The 12,201-nt window shown below is 42.7% G+C and overlaps 2 protein-coding genes across 2 annotated transcripts; both read left to right on the forward strand.

The window, feature by feature from the left end:
- The first annotated feature begins 649 nt into the window (after positions 1-649).
- On the forward strand, positions 650-7,646 carry nup107 (nucleoporin 107). Its single transcript, XM_047338654.1, has 27 exons — positions 650-782; positions 1,451-1,533; positions 1,912-2,004; positions 2,089-2,183; positions 2,288-2,423; positions 2,512-2,615; positions 2,765-2,880; positions 2,968-3,016; positions 3,179-3,250; positions 3,327-3,415; positions 3,517-3,592; positions 3,678-3,791; positions 3,881-3,971; positions 4,082-4,161; positions 4,277-4,336; positions 4,452-4,597; positions 4,745-4,793; positions 4,890-4,959; positions 5,064-5,179; positions 5,283-5,472; positions 5,562-5,668; positions 5,840-5,942; positions 6,183-6,340; positions 6,673-6,798; positions 6,899-7,012; positions 7,129-7,296; positions 7,426-7,646. Exons 1-27 carry the CDS (start codon positions 775-777, stop codon positions 7,537-7,539), a joined length of 2,727 nt encoding a protein of 908 aa, XP_047194610.1. The 5' UTR covers positions 650-774; the 3' UTR covers positions 7,540-7,646.
- A 450-nt stretch (positions 7,647-8,096) lies between these two features.
- On the forward strand, positions 8,097-12,087 carry slc35e3 (solute carrier family 35 member E3). Its single transcript, XM_035146902.2, has 8 exons — positions 8,097-8,321; positions 9,118-9,577; positions 9,694-9,804; positions 9,907-9,966; positions 10,258-10,356; positions 10,514-10,596; positions 10,807-10,891; positions 10,981-12,087. The coding sequence occupies exons 2-8, from the start codon at positions 9,176-9,178 to the stop codon at positions 11,080-11,082; spliced, it is 942 nt and encodes a 313-aa protein (XP_035002793.1). The 5' UTR covers positions 8,097-8,321; positions 9,118-9,175; the 3' UTR covers positions 11,083-12,087.
- Positions 12,088-12,201: the final 114 nt, after the last annotated feature.

Below are 12,201 nucleotides of genomic sequence, written 5' to 3' on the forward strand. Positions count from 1 at the left end.
TCATCATTTAAAATCATTTGTTATTTTTTCATAAACCAACAACAGCCGAAAGGAAATGGGAGAGGCAGCTTTTGTAAATAAAGTTGTGGAAAAGACCAAAAAGCTTTAGTTCAATAAAAACCTTTAAAACAAAACTTAAAACTTTTCTCTTTACTTCAGCCTTTAACTAGGTCGTAAACTTGCCCTTTTATAATTCATATCACTTTCTTTCTTTTCTGTTTTCATGTATTTTTTCTTGTGAAAACCATCAAAGTATTAAAAAAAAGATGCAAAATTTTACTAACCAGAGATGTAAAACAACTACGATTAGATGTTACATAGCAAAAGAGTGTTAACATGTATGTAAATGTCTATGAAGTGAAACTACAAGATAAGAATAAAAGCTAAATGGAGATGACAAAATGACTAAAAAACACTTGTCACTGTCTTTTGCTGCCATGTGACTACAAATATAAGCTGTTTATGTATTTTAAGCCCGTTTAAAACAACTGTGGCTGTTTTAAATACAAATAAAGTTTGGCTTGACTATTTATTCACAATGGTAACTTTTCATTATTGCTTAAAAACTTTAAAATTAAGTCTTGATAATTTTTTTAATCTATTTTACAAAACGTTAAGTAAAAATCCAATGTCAAACGGAGCCACAGGGGGCAGCAGTGCGCATCCACGCATCCAAATCTGCCCCGAAAGTCAAAAACTGAAGAAGAGGGGTGAGGCCCACGAAGAAGAAGCCGTGGTTGAACCTCGTGAAGCGGGAGTTGACAGCTCGCTAACATGAACTGGTAACTTTCACTCTCTCTCATCTTTAAACACTTAATAACCTTTAAGTCTCTTTATTATTAGTTATGATCCTCGAACGCGCCTCGTAACGTCAGCTGGTTGTTGAGCCTGCTGCTCTGTGAGCACACTGAGCTAGCTGAGGCTAACGATGCTAACACTCAGTGCTGGTGCTAACAGGCTAATGTTGACATTCGTTAACTCGGTAGTACTGCAGTAAAAGTACAAATACCACCCTGTAAATAAACTCATGTTTATTACATAGTAATGTAGTTAATATCAGGAAGAAGTATTTAGTGCAGTAAACTGTCTCCTGTTAATATTACAGTGGTTTATACTCTTTTTTTATTAGCTGCATCTGCCTCAGACTGAAGTAGTTTTAATACAAGAGCCCTGAAATACACTGGTCATGAAGGTTATAATGAAATTGATTTAACTGTAATGTAATTGCATTATTCTTTACTACATCAGTCCCCTAATCACGTCGGCCCTTTGTTGCAATGTAAAGAAAGTGAATGCATCTGCTCCCTGATCTGGAGCTGCACCAAAAACTCATTGGTTCCTTCTTGGGTCATGTCCCAGCACTTTACAAAATTAGGATGCATGAGTAGTTTTTGCATCATCCTGCTAAATATCACAGTAAATAATATGTTTGCATTGTGTTGTCCTTCAGGGGTCAGAGTGAGCTACCGTCTCCTGTGGTGCGAGATGACGAGGTGACGGTCGCTGCCCGCAGGAGAAGAAAGAAGGTGGCCTGTATCCTCCCATGTGTTACTGGTGTGCTCGGCGTCAGGCAGACATGGCGCTGGTCATGGTTTTAGTAAAAAACAAAAACAGTCGTGATCATCGAGTCTTTGGGACGAAACCCCCCTCCAGAAATGGAAGAGTTTAAAAAAACATGTCACAGAGAATCAAGGATAAAATTTCCAGCATCCTTATTCATCCGAGTGACAAAACTAAGAGAAAACATGATATTCATATGTAATATTAGTATTAGAGTAGTGGACAGTACTCACAACAACTAAGACTTTAGGAAATTATTATATATTGGTAAGGAAATGCTGCTGTATCACTAGTATTTATTCATAATATCCGATTTGTCAGTGTTGTTGTTTTCCTAACTGTTGTTCTCAGTCCCGTCACCCGGCGGTGGCAGCCCGGTCTTTTCCTCAGTGACACCAGCCCGCTCCCTGCGGAACACTCCTGCTTCCCTGTTCAGACAGACTGGTACGAAACAGACACTGCCGCTATTAAGCCTGATTTCACACCGACGATTGTCTAACCTAATATCATTCCTCTCATCTGTCTCAGTAACTCCCAGGGTTCCAGATGTTTCCTCCATTTTGGCTCCAGGGGGCCGAACTCCTCGATACACACACACGCCCAGAAACACACTCGGCAGTCAGGTAAGACACAAAAACACTGGTTCCTCTATAGAGGGACTCAAACACTCACTAGCTTAGCGACACAATAATCCATGATTACTGATGGTGTGTGTGTATGTATCTAGAATCTGGATGACAGTGACTGGACCCACAGCATGTTCACGTCCCCTCTTGCGGGTCTGGAGAACACCAGCTTCTTCACAGAGGACGTCGGCAACCTCAGCTCAGCCCTGCTGAAGGAGGATGACCCAGGAGAAGCCGGTGAGTGAAACAATCGCACCCCCGTTACTCAGCATTGTTAGTTTAAAATACTGCTGTGTCTTAATGCTGCTGTTTTTCATCTTTTCAGCCGCTGCCAGTCTTTTCCCAGAGTTCCTTGCATCTTTTCTGAAACACTCTTCCTCTGCGGTGTTTGAGCTCTTGGAGGATTATCAGACACTCTGCCAGGACAAAGTAAGTTCTGTGTGTGTGCTCTTGTACATTTAATCTGTTTGTGGTGTGAAAGTAAAGCAGACCGACTGCAGGAGTTTATTATAGTAGTTTGGTTTGAGCATGAATTCTAACGCGGAATTACTCCCTTTCCCTCCCGCACCATGTTCAAGGTGGACGTGCTGCAGTCTGTGGTCCTCAGAGCAGGTCAGAACAGTAAAACAGCAGGAGTCCGCTGGCTGCTGCTGCAGGAGAGCAGCTCCTGGAGACTCATCACCTCGCTCTACAGGTAACTGTCCTCGTGAAGGACTGTCTGTGATTCCATCAGTTATCTGTCTGTCTGCTTGTCTCTCATCGATCACCTCTCTCTCTGCAGGGACCGGGTCCAGTTGGCTCTGGAAGATGACATCACCATGTTGGACATTGTAAGTAACAGTGTCGACACAAACACCGGAATAAACTGATTTTCTTTTTTGTTTCTTTCAAAACCACACACACACATTAATCCTCAGCCTTGATGAATACACAGAAACACAAAACACAGACTTGTAGAGACTGGTCAAGATCTAAGGTCTTTGTGTTTGTAGGTTCCCAGTGAGAGTGAGAAGGTTGTGGTGGAGCAGCTCTTTCAGCGAGACGCTGTCATTCGACAGAGTCAGGTAACAACCGCACACACAAGCAGGAAGCAAACCCGACTTACTGCTCATCATTCACTCTCTGGTAACTGTGTTGCAGCTGGTCGTCGATTGGCTCGAGTGCATTGCCAAGGATCAAATCGGAGATTTTTCTGATAATATAGAATATTATGCCAAAAATGTCTGCTGGTGAGTTCACGTCTGTCTCTTTTTTTTAGTCCAGAATCGTGTGTTTATAACAAGTGAGATCCTGGGAGTGCCTCTGTTAAGTGTGTGTCTGTCTGTCTCAGGGAGAACACTCTTCATGCGCTGAAGATGAGGAGGAAGAGCGGCGCTGGTTTCACGGTTCCTCTGGTCACTGAGCTGGTGAGGCCTGTTGCCACGACTACACACACATCCTCATTTTTAGTGTTACTAGATACACAAATAATAAGTGTGTTTTTGTGTCCAGGACCCAGACGCTCCTCTCCGGCAGCAGCGCCCCCTGGCTGATCTGGACAGAGAGGACGACGCCCGACTGCTGAAGAATCTGTTCACCCTGATCAGAGCGGGGATGACGGAGGAGGTAAAGAGACATTCAAACAGGGAGAGAGACAAAATTATGTTTGGTTCATACTGTATTTAAAGGTATGTTGTGTGTGTGTGTGTGTTCAGGCTCAGAGGTTGTGTAAACGCTGTGGTCAGGCCTGGAGAGCAGCAACTCTGGAAGGATGGAAACTTTACCACGATCCCAACATGACCTCAGGTAAAATCTTACTAAAGACTAAATTAATGATGTAATTCATACTCGTCACTTTCTCATCACTACGGCTCTGAAGACTTCTCACTCTCCGTCTGTTCCTCCGTTGTCTGCAGGCAGTATCGAGTTGCAGCCCGTGGAAGGAAACCCTCAGAGAGGAATCTGGAAGGCCTGCTGCTGGAGAATGGCTGAGGAGGTATAATGCAGCGTGCAGTCCACAAATGAACCAGTGTTTGTCTGACACGCGTCAAGCCTTCACAGAAGGAGTCTCAGGACATCCCACAATGTTAAACCTGCTTTGTGTGTTTCAGGAGCAGTTAAACAGATACGAGAGAGCGATCTACGCCAGCCTGAGTGGAAACCTCAAACCGGTAAATTCATATGTTCATAGGTTGCAATAATACAAATTAAATAATCAGCCTGCGAATTAGTGTGTAGAGATCCAGCTGGTGATTGTGTGTGTGTGTGTGTGTGTGTGTGTGTCAGCTCCTGGCAGTGTGCGAGTCATGGGAGGACTGCGTGTGGGCGTACTTCAGAGTGATGGTCGACTCGCTGGTGGAAAAGGATCTGATGTCATCGGGTATGGCCCACCAGGAAGTGGAGTCACTGCCGCGAGAATACCTGGAGGCGAAGTATGACCCACACGAGCACGTACACATACACAGAAATACCATATTAGCCTGAATATAATACACATATTACCATATTTCATGTGTCACTGTGGCTGTTTTTCCTTGAAACACCTTCATTGTGAGTAATGTTTCTGTTTGGTTCCTCAGCTGGACGATGGAAAAGGTGTTTGAGGAGCTTCAAGCCTCAGAATCGAAGGTGAAACTCTCAAACAGCCTCGATGTGATCGGTGAATGTTAACGTCACATGACTGGATGGAGTATAATCCCAGCTGCTTGTTGTTTGTGCGTGCAGAGGGTGTTGGAGGAGACGGGGGAGCATTACCACGTCATCCAGAAGTTTGCCATCCTGGGAGACCTGGACGGTAACAACCCCCAGTCTCATCTCCTCCTTGGAGACACACTCTGATAGAAAGAATATATTATTCTTAATCTAAAACATGAATCTCAACCTCTGTGTCTCTCTCAGGTCTGTTGGAGGAGTTTTCTGATTGGCTGAAGTCCTCTAAGCCCCTCCCCTCCCACCTGCTGCGCTTCATGTCTCACCTCCTGCTGTTTTTTCGCTCTCTGGGTTTGGCACTGAAGGTAAAAATAGACCGAATTTACAGTTTGTCTTATTAATTCAGTTTATTTATAGTTTGAGATTCATCATGTTGATGTTGCTGACCTGTTTGTCCCCCTCTCGTAGGAGGAGCTGTGTGTGGACGTGTTGAAGTCGTATGTTACCCTTCTGATTCAGGATCAGCAGACCGACCTCGTGGCGAGTTACGTCGGCCAGCTCCCGGCCGAGCTCGGCACAGTTCAGTACGCCGCCTTCTTGGAGACCGTCACCCAGGCGGAGCTCCGCCCCCGCTGTCTGCAGCTCGCCACTGAAGCTGGTGAGAAGGAAAATACTGAAACGTAAACACTGAGGTCGGAAAAAACACATTATTATTATTGAGAGAAAACTGAATGATTGTGTTTGTAGGCCTGGACGTCTCTGCGATCACTAAGCTGGTGGTGGAAACTGTGAGGGAGAGAGACGACACAGTGTTTACACATCACAACCAGACGCTGGAGACGGCAACTACAAAGGTACAGAGGAAAAATCTAACTATAAAAACAGTGTTTGTTTAAATGCATGAATGAAAAGTAACAAACAAACAACTTACATCTAAACCAACTAAAAACTGTTTTGTCGAGACTCAAACTAAAGCAGGTTTTAATAAAACCGAGTGGAGTTATGTTGATACTGTGATTTGATAGGAGGACCAAAGGAAGATCGAAGTCATCGATTGGCTGCTGTTTGACCCCGCCCATCGAGCTGAAGCCCTTAAACAGTCCAACGCCATCATGAGGAAGTTTCTGGGTACTTTTTTTTGTGTTATGTGTTATTTATTTATCCAATAACTGACTGACCACAATGAGAAATAATTAGAGGGACAATTCTATTATTGTACATTTCAACACAGTCAGTTTTTATTGTGAACATGGAAATCAACAAAACACAAATAAATAAATAATCCAAGGACGGCTTTAGGTTTTTCCTGGTAACATTTCGCCGCCAGTGAGGACCATGATGCAGTTCTTCTGTCTCTCTCTCTCTCAGCGTTGCAGAAACACGATGCAGCGAAGGCCGTGTTCTCTAAAGTTCCAGAGGACTCGATGAAGGAGATTTGTTGCCAGTGGGCGGGAATCGGTCAGGCCACCTTACCCGCCGAGGATGAGAACGCCATCAGAGAACACTTGTGTATCAGAGCCTACCTGGTGTGTTTCTGTTGTAATGTTTTAAATAATATCAAGACTGATTTGGACGTATCTATCGTTAGTATGAATATTTAATACAAATAATTTGTTAAACAGAACAATAATGAGAATCACAATACTATTGCTTTAGCAGTATTAGTATTAAAAGTGGTATTAGGTGTACTAATTCTACAAGTAAGGCTTTTGTTTTCTTGCACAATAATTTATTTAAGCCTAATCAAAACTTTGAAGAACCTGTACTTCTCTGGTGAAGTGGAAGAAGTTGATTTAATATTGATTGATTGATTGATCAATAAGGTTGATCTGATCTTATTCTTCTTATCGTCTCACAGGAAGCTCATGAGGCGTTCACTGACTGGTTCAGTCACAGTAGCTCCGCCCCCCAGAAGCCGGCACCAGTGCCAGAGGCCAAATTCACCGAGAGGGTCGCCAATGAGATGAGAGAGAAGGAGTACCAGGTACACACACCCTCCTTGATCGGTGTTAAAAGGCTCATCCATATAAATGTTCTTGATTCAGGATTTAGATCCACGTCATTTGTCATTTTGTGTCTTCCAGTCGTCCTTCTCCTCCTGGTCCTGTCGCCTGGACGTTCTGACTGAAGACGTGAAGGAAAGAATCTACAATGTGCTGCTGTTCGTCGATGGAGGATGGATGGTTGACAACAGACAGGTAACTGTTTACAAATAGGATCTATGAATTGTTCATTTAGGAAACTTTACCAACTAACTGAGCTTTAGGTAGTTCTTGAAAAGTCCTTGTAGCTTATTTTGGTTGTGTGTTTTCAGGATTCAGAGCAGGACTCGGAGCGCGGTCACCAGATGGTGGTGTTGCGTTCTCTGTGTCTTCCTCGTCTCAGCTTCCTGCTGCTCAGCGTGCTGCAGAACTCCACCAGACACCAGGAGGCGCTGCGTCTAGCCGACATCATCTCATCTGACCAGCACCGTCTCTACCAGGTAAAGACCGTAGACTCTTAAGAAAAACAAACATAAACAGATCAATATTAGATTTAATACTTTTTCAAGCTAAAATACTGAAAAGGGTGAAAAATTCTCTGCTTATTCTGTTTCTCTCCACAAATGCAGGTTTTCTCCAAAGAGGAGCTGAGGAGGTTCCTGCAGAAGCTGAGGGAGTCGTCTCTCTCTCTGTTGGACAGAGGACTCGACCCGCTGGGCTACGAGTTACAGCCATCAATTTAACACACACACACACACACACACACACACACACACACACACAGTTTGAATTGTTGTCTTTTTGAGCTGTGTTAATCTTTGTTTTGCAAAATAAAAGCCTGTTTCTTGTAGTGTTGTTGTGTAAACTTTATTTGAAGTTTTAATTACACTTGTGCTGTAGAGCTGCCAATTGATGTGGGTCATGTTTGCAGGTTTAGTCATGAAATCTACTGAGTGACATTCTAGTTTTATATTCTTTTATTACATACATAAAGAGCAATTAATTTAGTCTTATGATTAAAATAACTTCCACCAAGTTGCCGCTTCAGTGATAATAATCTAATATAATAAACAGTAACAGGGTCAGGGCCTTCTTTCCCTCATATATCTTAAACACCATAAAGTGCCTTGAGATAGTCTATGTTTTGCTTTTGCTAAATATATATTTATTTAATATACTCACGTGCAGCAATGGGCTCCATCATTTATTTATTTTTTCACGAGTTGTTTTATTGAGATTTTCCTGTTCCTCCTCCAGTCCGTTAGGGGTCGCTCTTTCTCACCACACGTTGATGGACTTGGAGGAAACAGGAAACGCGGGGCGGGTTTTAATTCAGGAGGAATCGAACCTGTGGAAGGAAAAACAGCCAAAGGGAAAAATCCTCCGGCGGCAGCAGCGGAGATTCCGTCACCGCGGAGGCCGAGTGTGGAGGCCCGACAGCCGGGGAGAGCAGCAGACACAGGCCGGAAGCTGTGGCTGAAGTGAGAGAAGAAGAAGAGTGAGACAGAAAACATGCAGACCACAGGTAAAGTTTTCTACACGCGTGGCACAAACACACAATTACACACACAGACACACACAGACACACTAAGGCAGGGAGTGTCATGTATGTAAAAAGCTTCATCTTAAATCTGTTGCATGACATCAACACATGTCATTTAATCACTAATGTTAAACTTGCATCATTGAGGTTTTAAAGTCAATATTCAGATCATCATTTATTTTATTGTCAATTTGTTTTAATGCTGAAAGCAGTGGAGGAGAGTAATCGATTAGTTACTCGAGTCAGTACTGAAGCACAGACCTGGAGTAACTCATTGATTTCTTTCCACCTCAAGTCAAAAAGCTTTTTCCTAAATGACTTTAAATAATTAGTTCAACAGTGAATTGCAGGTTAAATGATTTGTGTTGATTTTATCAGACTTAATTGTGAAAACAGTGATTTTAAAGTAATCAATTACATTTTACAGAAGTATTAATTTGGGATTCTTTACTTGGGTATAACAGTTTTATTCTAGGCTTCATTATTCCACCTCGTTTTCAATGTAATTTGAGTTTTGATATTTTACAATTTAACTATGAATTTTATTATAAATAACTATAAATAAAAGAAAACACAAATACAACCAAATATATTGAACTTCAATCAAGAATTTGTTTTACATAGAATCTAAACATTCATGTTTATCTTTTGAGTTTATTCTGTAACATGAAACTTTACATATTCGGAACACGCTGATCCCGATGTGTCTGTGAATAGAATCATCTGTACTCTGAGCTTTCACACTTTTTAACGTTCACCTTCTCTGTTTCTTCTCCAGAGTGAACCTCGACCTCAGTGAAGTCAAATCGCAGCTCAGCTCAGAAACATCTGGAACCATGGCAGAGACGCTGTTTGGGTTTTCAGCCAACAGGCGCCTCATCGCCGGGCTGCTGGTCAACCTGCTGTCCTCCATCTGCATCGTCTTCATCAACAAGTGGATCTACGTACACTACGGCTTCCCCAACATGACCTTGACCCTGGTTCACTTCGTGGTCACGTGGCTCGGACTCTTCATCTGCCACCAAATGGACATTTTCTCTCCAAAGAGCCTCCCGGTTCGTAAGATTGTGTGGCTGGCTCTGAGCTTCTGTGGGTTCGTGGCCTTCACCAACCTCTCCCTGCAGAACAACTCGATAGGAACGTACCAGCTGGCTAAAGCAATGACCACGCCCGTCATCATCCTCATCCAGACCACCTACTACAAGAAGACCTTCTCCACCAAGATCAAACTGACACTGGTAAGGAAAGCTTGAGTTCCTCCCCCTCTTGACATTCATGTGAAATGAGGCTGAAGCAGTGACCACAGTGTGTTTTTAACTCCTTCCTGTCTGGTTCATCCCCCGTCTGTCTCCAGGTGCCCATCACGTTGGGGGTGATATTGAACTCTTACTACGATGTGCGGTTCAACCTGCTGGGGACAGTGTTTGCGTCGCTGGGGGTTCTGGTGACATCGCTTTACCAAGTTGTGAGTAAATACACACTGAAATGAAACGTGTGGTTTTTGTAAAATTGTCAGAAATACAATGAATGATTGTTTAAACTCTCTCCCTGTCTCTCTTGTGATCAGTGGGTCGGAGCTAAACAACACGAGCTCCAGGTGAATTCCATGCAGCTTCTGTACTATCAGGTAAAACTCCTCTCCAGAGACACAAACAGTAGTGGGACCACTTTATAATTTGATGTTGGACAACAATTTATTAGAATACTAAAGCTGTGACTATAACAGTAACTGCCTGTACACTGCCTTGTGCATTGTTCATACTGGCAGTGGTTTTTTGGTGGAACTGGTTTATGGCTGGACCTTGTTAGGCCTTGACCTGGGACAGTCGTATTGGCTGATGGGCAGAGTCCAGGTTTCTTGATTGGGAAGGAAACCTGATATGGTATCATCTCTGATCTCTGATCTGTGTCCTGTCAGGCTCCTCTGTCGTCAGGCTTCCTGCTCTGTGTCGTTCCTTTGTTCGAGCCGCTGGCTGGAGACGGAGGAATATTTGGACCCTGGTCTCTGCCTGCTCTGGTAAAACTCAACACAAAACACACAGACTCACAAAACTCCCTCACACTCAATATTCAGTCTACTAAAGAAGCAACTGGCTCCTGACCTTTATTGTGAAATCCTTGGTTTTTTAATTATCTTTTTGCTGAGGTAACTGTGTTGTCTGTTTCCTTTCTAGATGACCGTGCTGTTCTCAGGTGTGGTGGCGTTCCTGGTCAACCTGTCCATCTACTGGATCATTGGAAATACCTCAGCTGTCACGTATCCTTTATTTCTAGTCTGTAAAGTTCCAGGTTTCTTCGTTTAAGGGCTGTTGGGGATTCAGGTCTTTAAGGCTTGTTAGGAGCTCTTCTATGTTCCTGTAGAGGTTTGTGGGAGAGTTGCAGGACGCAGTCTTGGTCTTGTTGGGGAGGTTTCAGTTGTTGTTTCAGAAACTAGATCGCTTGTCGTTTTCCTTAATCTAGTTCTCAGCTACAACATGTTTGGTCATTTTAAATTCTCCATCACTCTGATTGGAGGATACCTGCTCTTCCACGACCCGCTGTCACTCAACCAGGTGAGTCTCACGGTGCTGCTCTGGGATTCAAACCTCAAATCTCACATTAATTTTCTCTAAAACCTCTTTTCTCTGCCCGTCCCCCTCAGGCTTTAGGGATCCTCTGCACGCTGGCAGGAATCCTCTCTTACACTCACTTCAAGCTGACCGAACAGGAGGAGGGGAAAAGCCGCCTGGCTCAAAGACCATAGGGGGATTTACCTGTCAATCAAGTGCACAGCCTTTTTATATATAAATATTTTATTATGAGTATTTTTTCAAGAGAGTAAGGAATTTCATGGTGGTTCCCAGACGGGAGTAAATGTGTATGACAACACATTAAGTGGGCTGAGTGAAAGAATTGTGAAAGACTCGTCGAGCAAGGCATCAAACCTTCATCTGCTTCTGGAGACAGGCACCGCCATGAAAACAATATTATAATCATGTTAATGATACGAGTCAAATAACTATTGTCATTTCGCCTGCTTTTTTTTTTTATTTGTCCAGAAGACATTTTCTTCTGTTTGTCCCTGATAGGTTGAACTCACATGAATCATCCTCTCACTTCTTCACTCTCATGAGTCGACTGATTTTACTGCAACATTTTACAGTTGAAAAAACGACTGAGCCTTTTTAAACAGAGCCTTCATCGAGCAGCAGGAACAGGAACCACGTCCGGTCGCATCCAATAGTCTTATTTTAAACTAAGTGTTAATTCTCAACCGCATTTGAGTTTCTAGTTTTGTTTTCTGCTCTTAGTCTCATTCAGTGTTAGTTAATTTATTGTTATTTTTCAGTATTTTGTATAATTTCTTCATAGAATCTAAAGTATTACATTTTATTGTGATGAGCTTCTTCACACACTTTACTGCGACAGACAGATTTCTACTTTTTTCCCTCTGCTGAAAACATTTCAGATGCAAACGTCGACCTCCAATCACCGATCACAAGTTTGACGGCTGTTGTGTATTTAATATTTAAAAGGTGTTGACTCCAGTCAGTGATTTTACTTCTGAATTAAAACTCAACTATTCTGCTTCAACAGTGATTATCATTACAAGAAGTGTCTTTATATTGACTGGACAATGTCTCTGTGATGTAACGCTGCCTTGTCATGAAACGTCTGACTGAATCATGACAGATTCACTGTTTTTTTATTTCTCTTCCATGTGTTGAACTTGTTCTTTCTGCTGAATAAAACTGATTTAGTGACTTTACAGCTGTTTCCAATTGTTTATTAGAGTTTTACCTCTTTGGGCCTCAGACAGTTAGTTTAATTGGTGTAAAGCTACAACAACAACTAAAATACTAATAATACTAAAGTTTCTTTC

This window comes from Hippoglossus stenolepis, chromosome 22 (assembly GCF_022539355.2).
Source record: "Hippoglossus stenolepis isolate QCI-W04-F060 chromosome 22, HSTE1.2, whole genome shotgun sequence".
NCBI classification, from domain to species: Eukaryota; Metazoa; Chordata; class Actinopteri; order Pleuronectiformes; family Pleuronectidae; genus Hippoglossus; species Hippoglossus stenolepis.

Bases quoted from the DNA above. Each gene is read 5' to 3' on its own strand.
- nup107 (XM_047338654.1), top strand. The intron at 4,960-5,063 runs GTAACAACCCCC...TGTCTCTCTCAG, and splicing joins CATCCTGGGAGACCTGGACG to GTCTGTTGGAGGAGTTTTCT. The intron at 5,180-5,282 runs GTAAAAATAGAC...CCCCTCTCGTAG, and splicing joins CTCTGGGTTTGGCACTGAAG to GAGGAGCTGTGTGTGGACGT.
- slc35e3 (XM_035146902.2), top strand. From the start codon at position 9,176: ATGGCAGAGACGCTGTTTGGGTTTTCAGCCAACAGGCGCCTCATCGCC. The intron at 9,578-9,693 runs GTAAGGAAAGCT...GTCTGTCTCCAG, and splicing joins CCAAGATCAAACTGACACTG to GTGCCCATCACGTTGGGGGT. The intron at 10,597-10,806 runs GTATCCTTTATT...TCTAGTTCTCAG, and splicing joins GGAAATACCTCAGCTGTCAC to CTACAACATGTTTGGTCATT.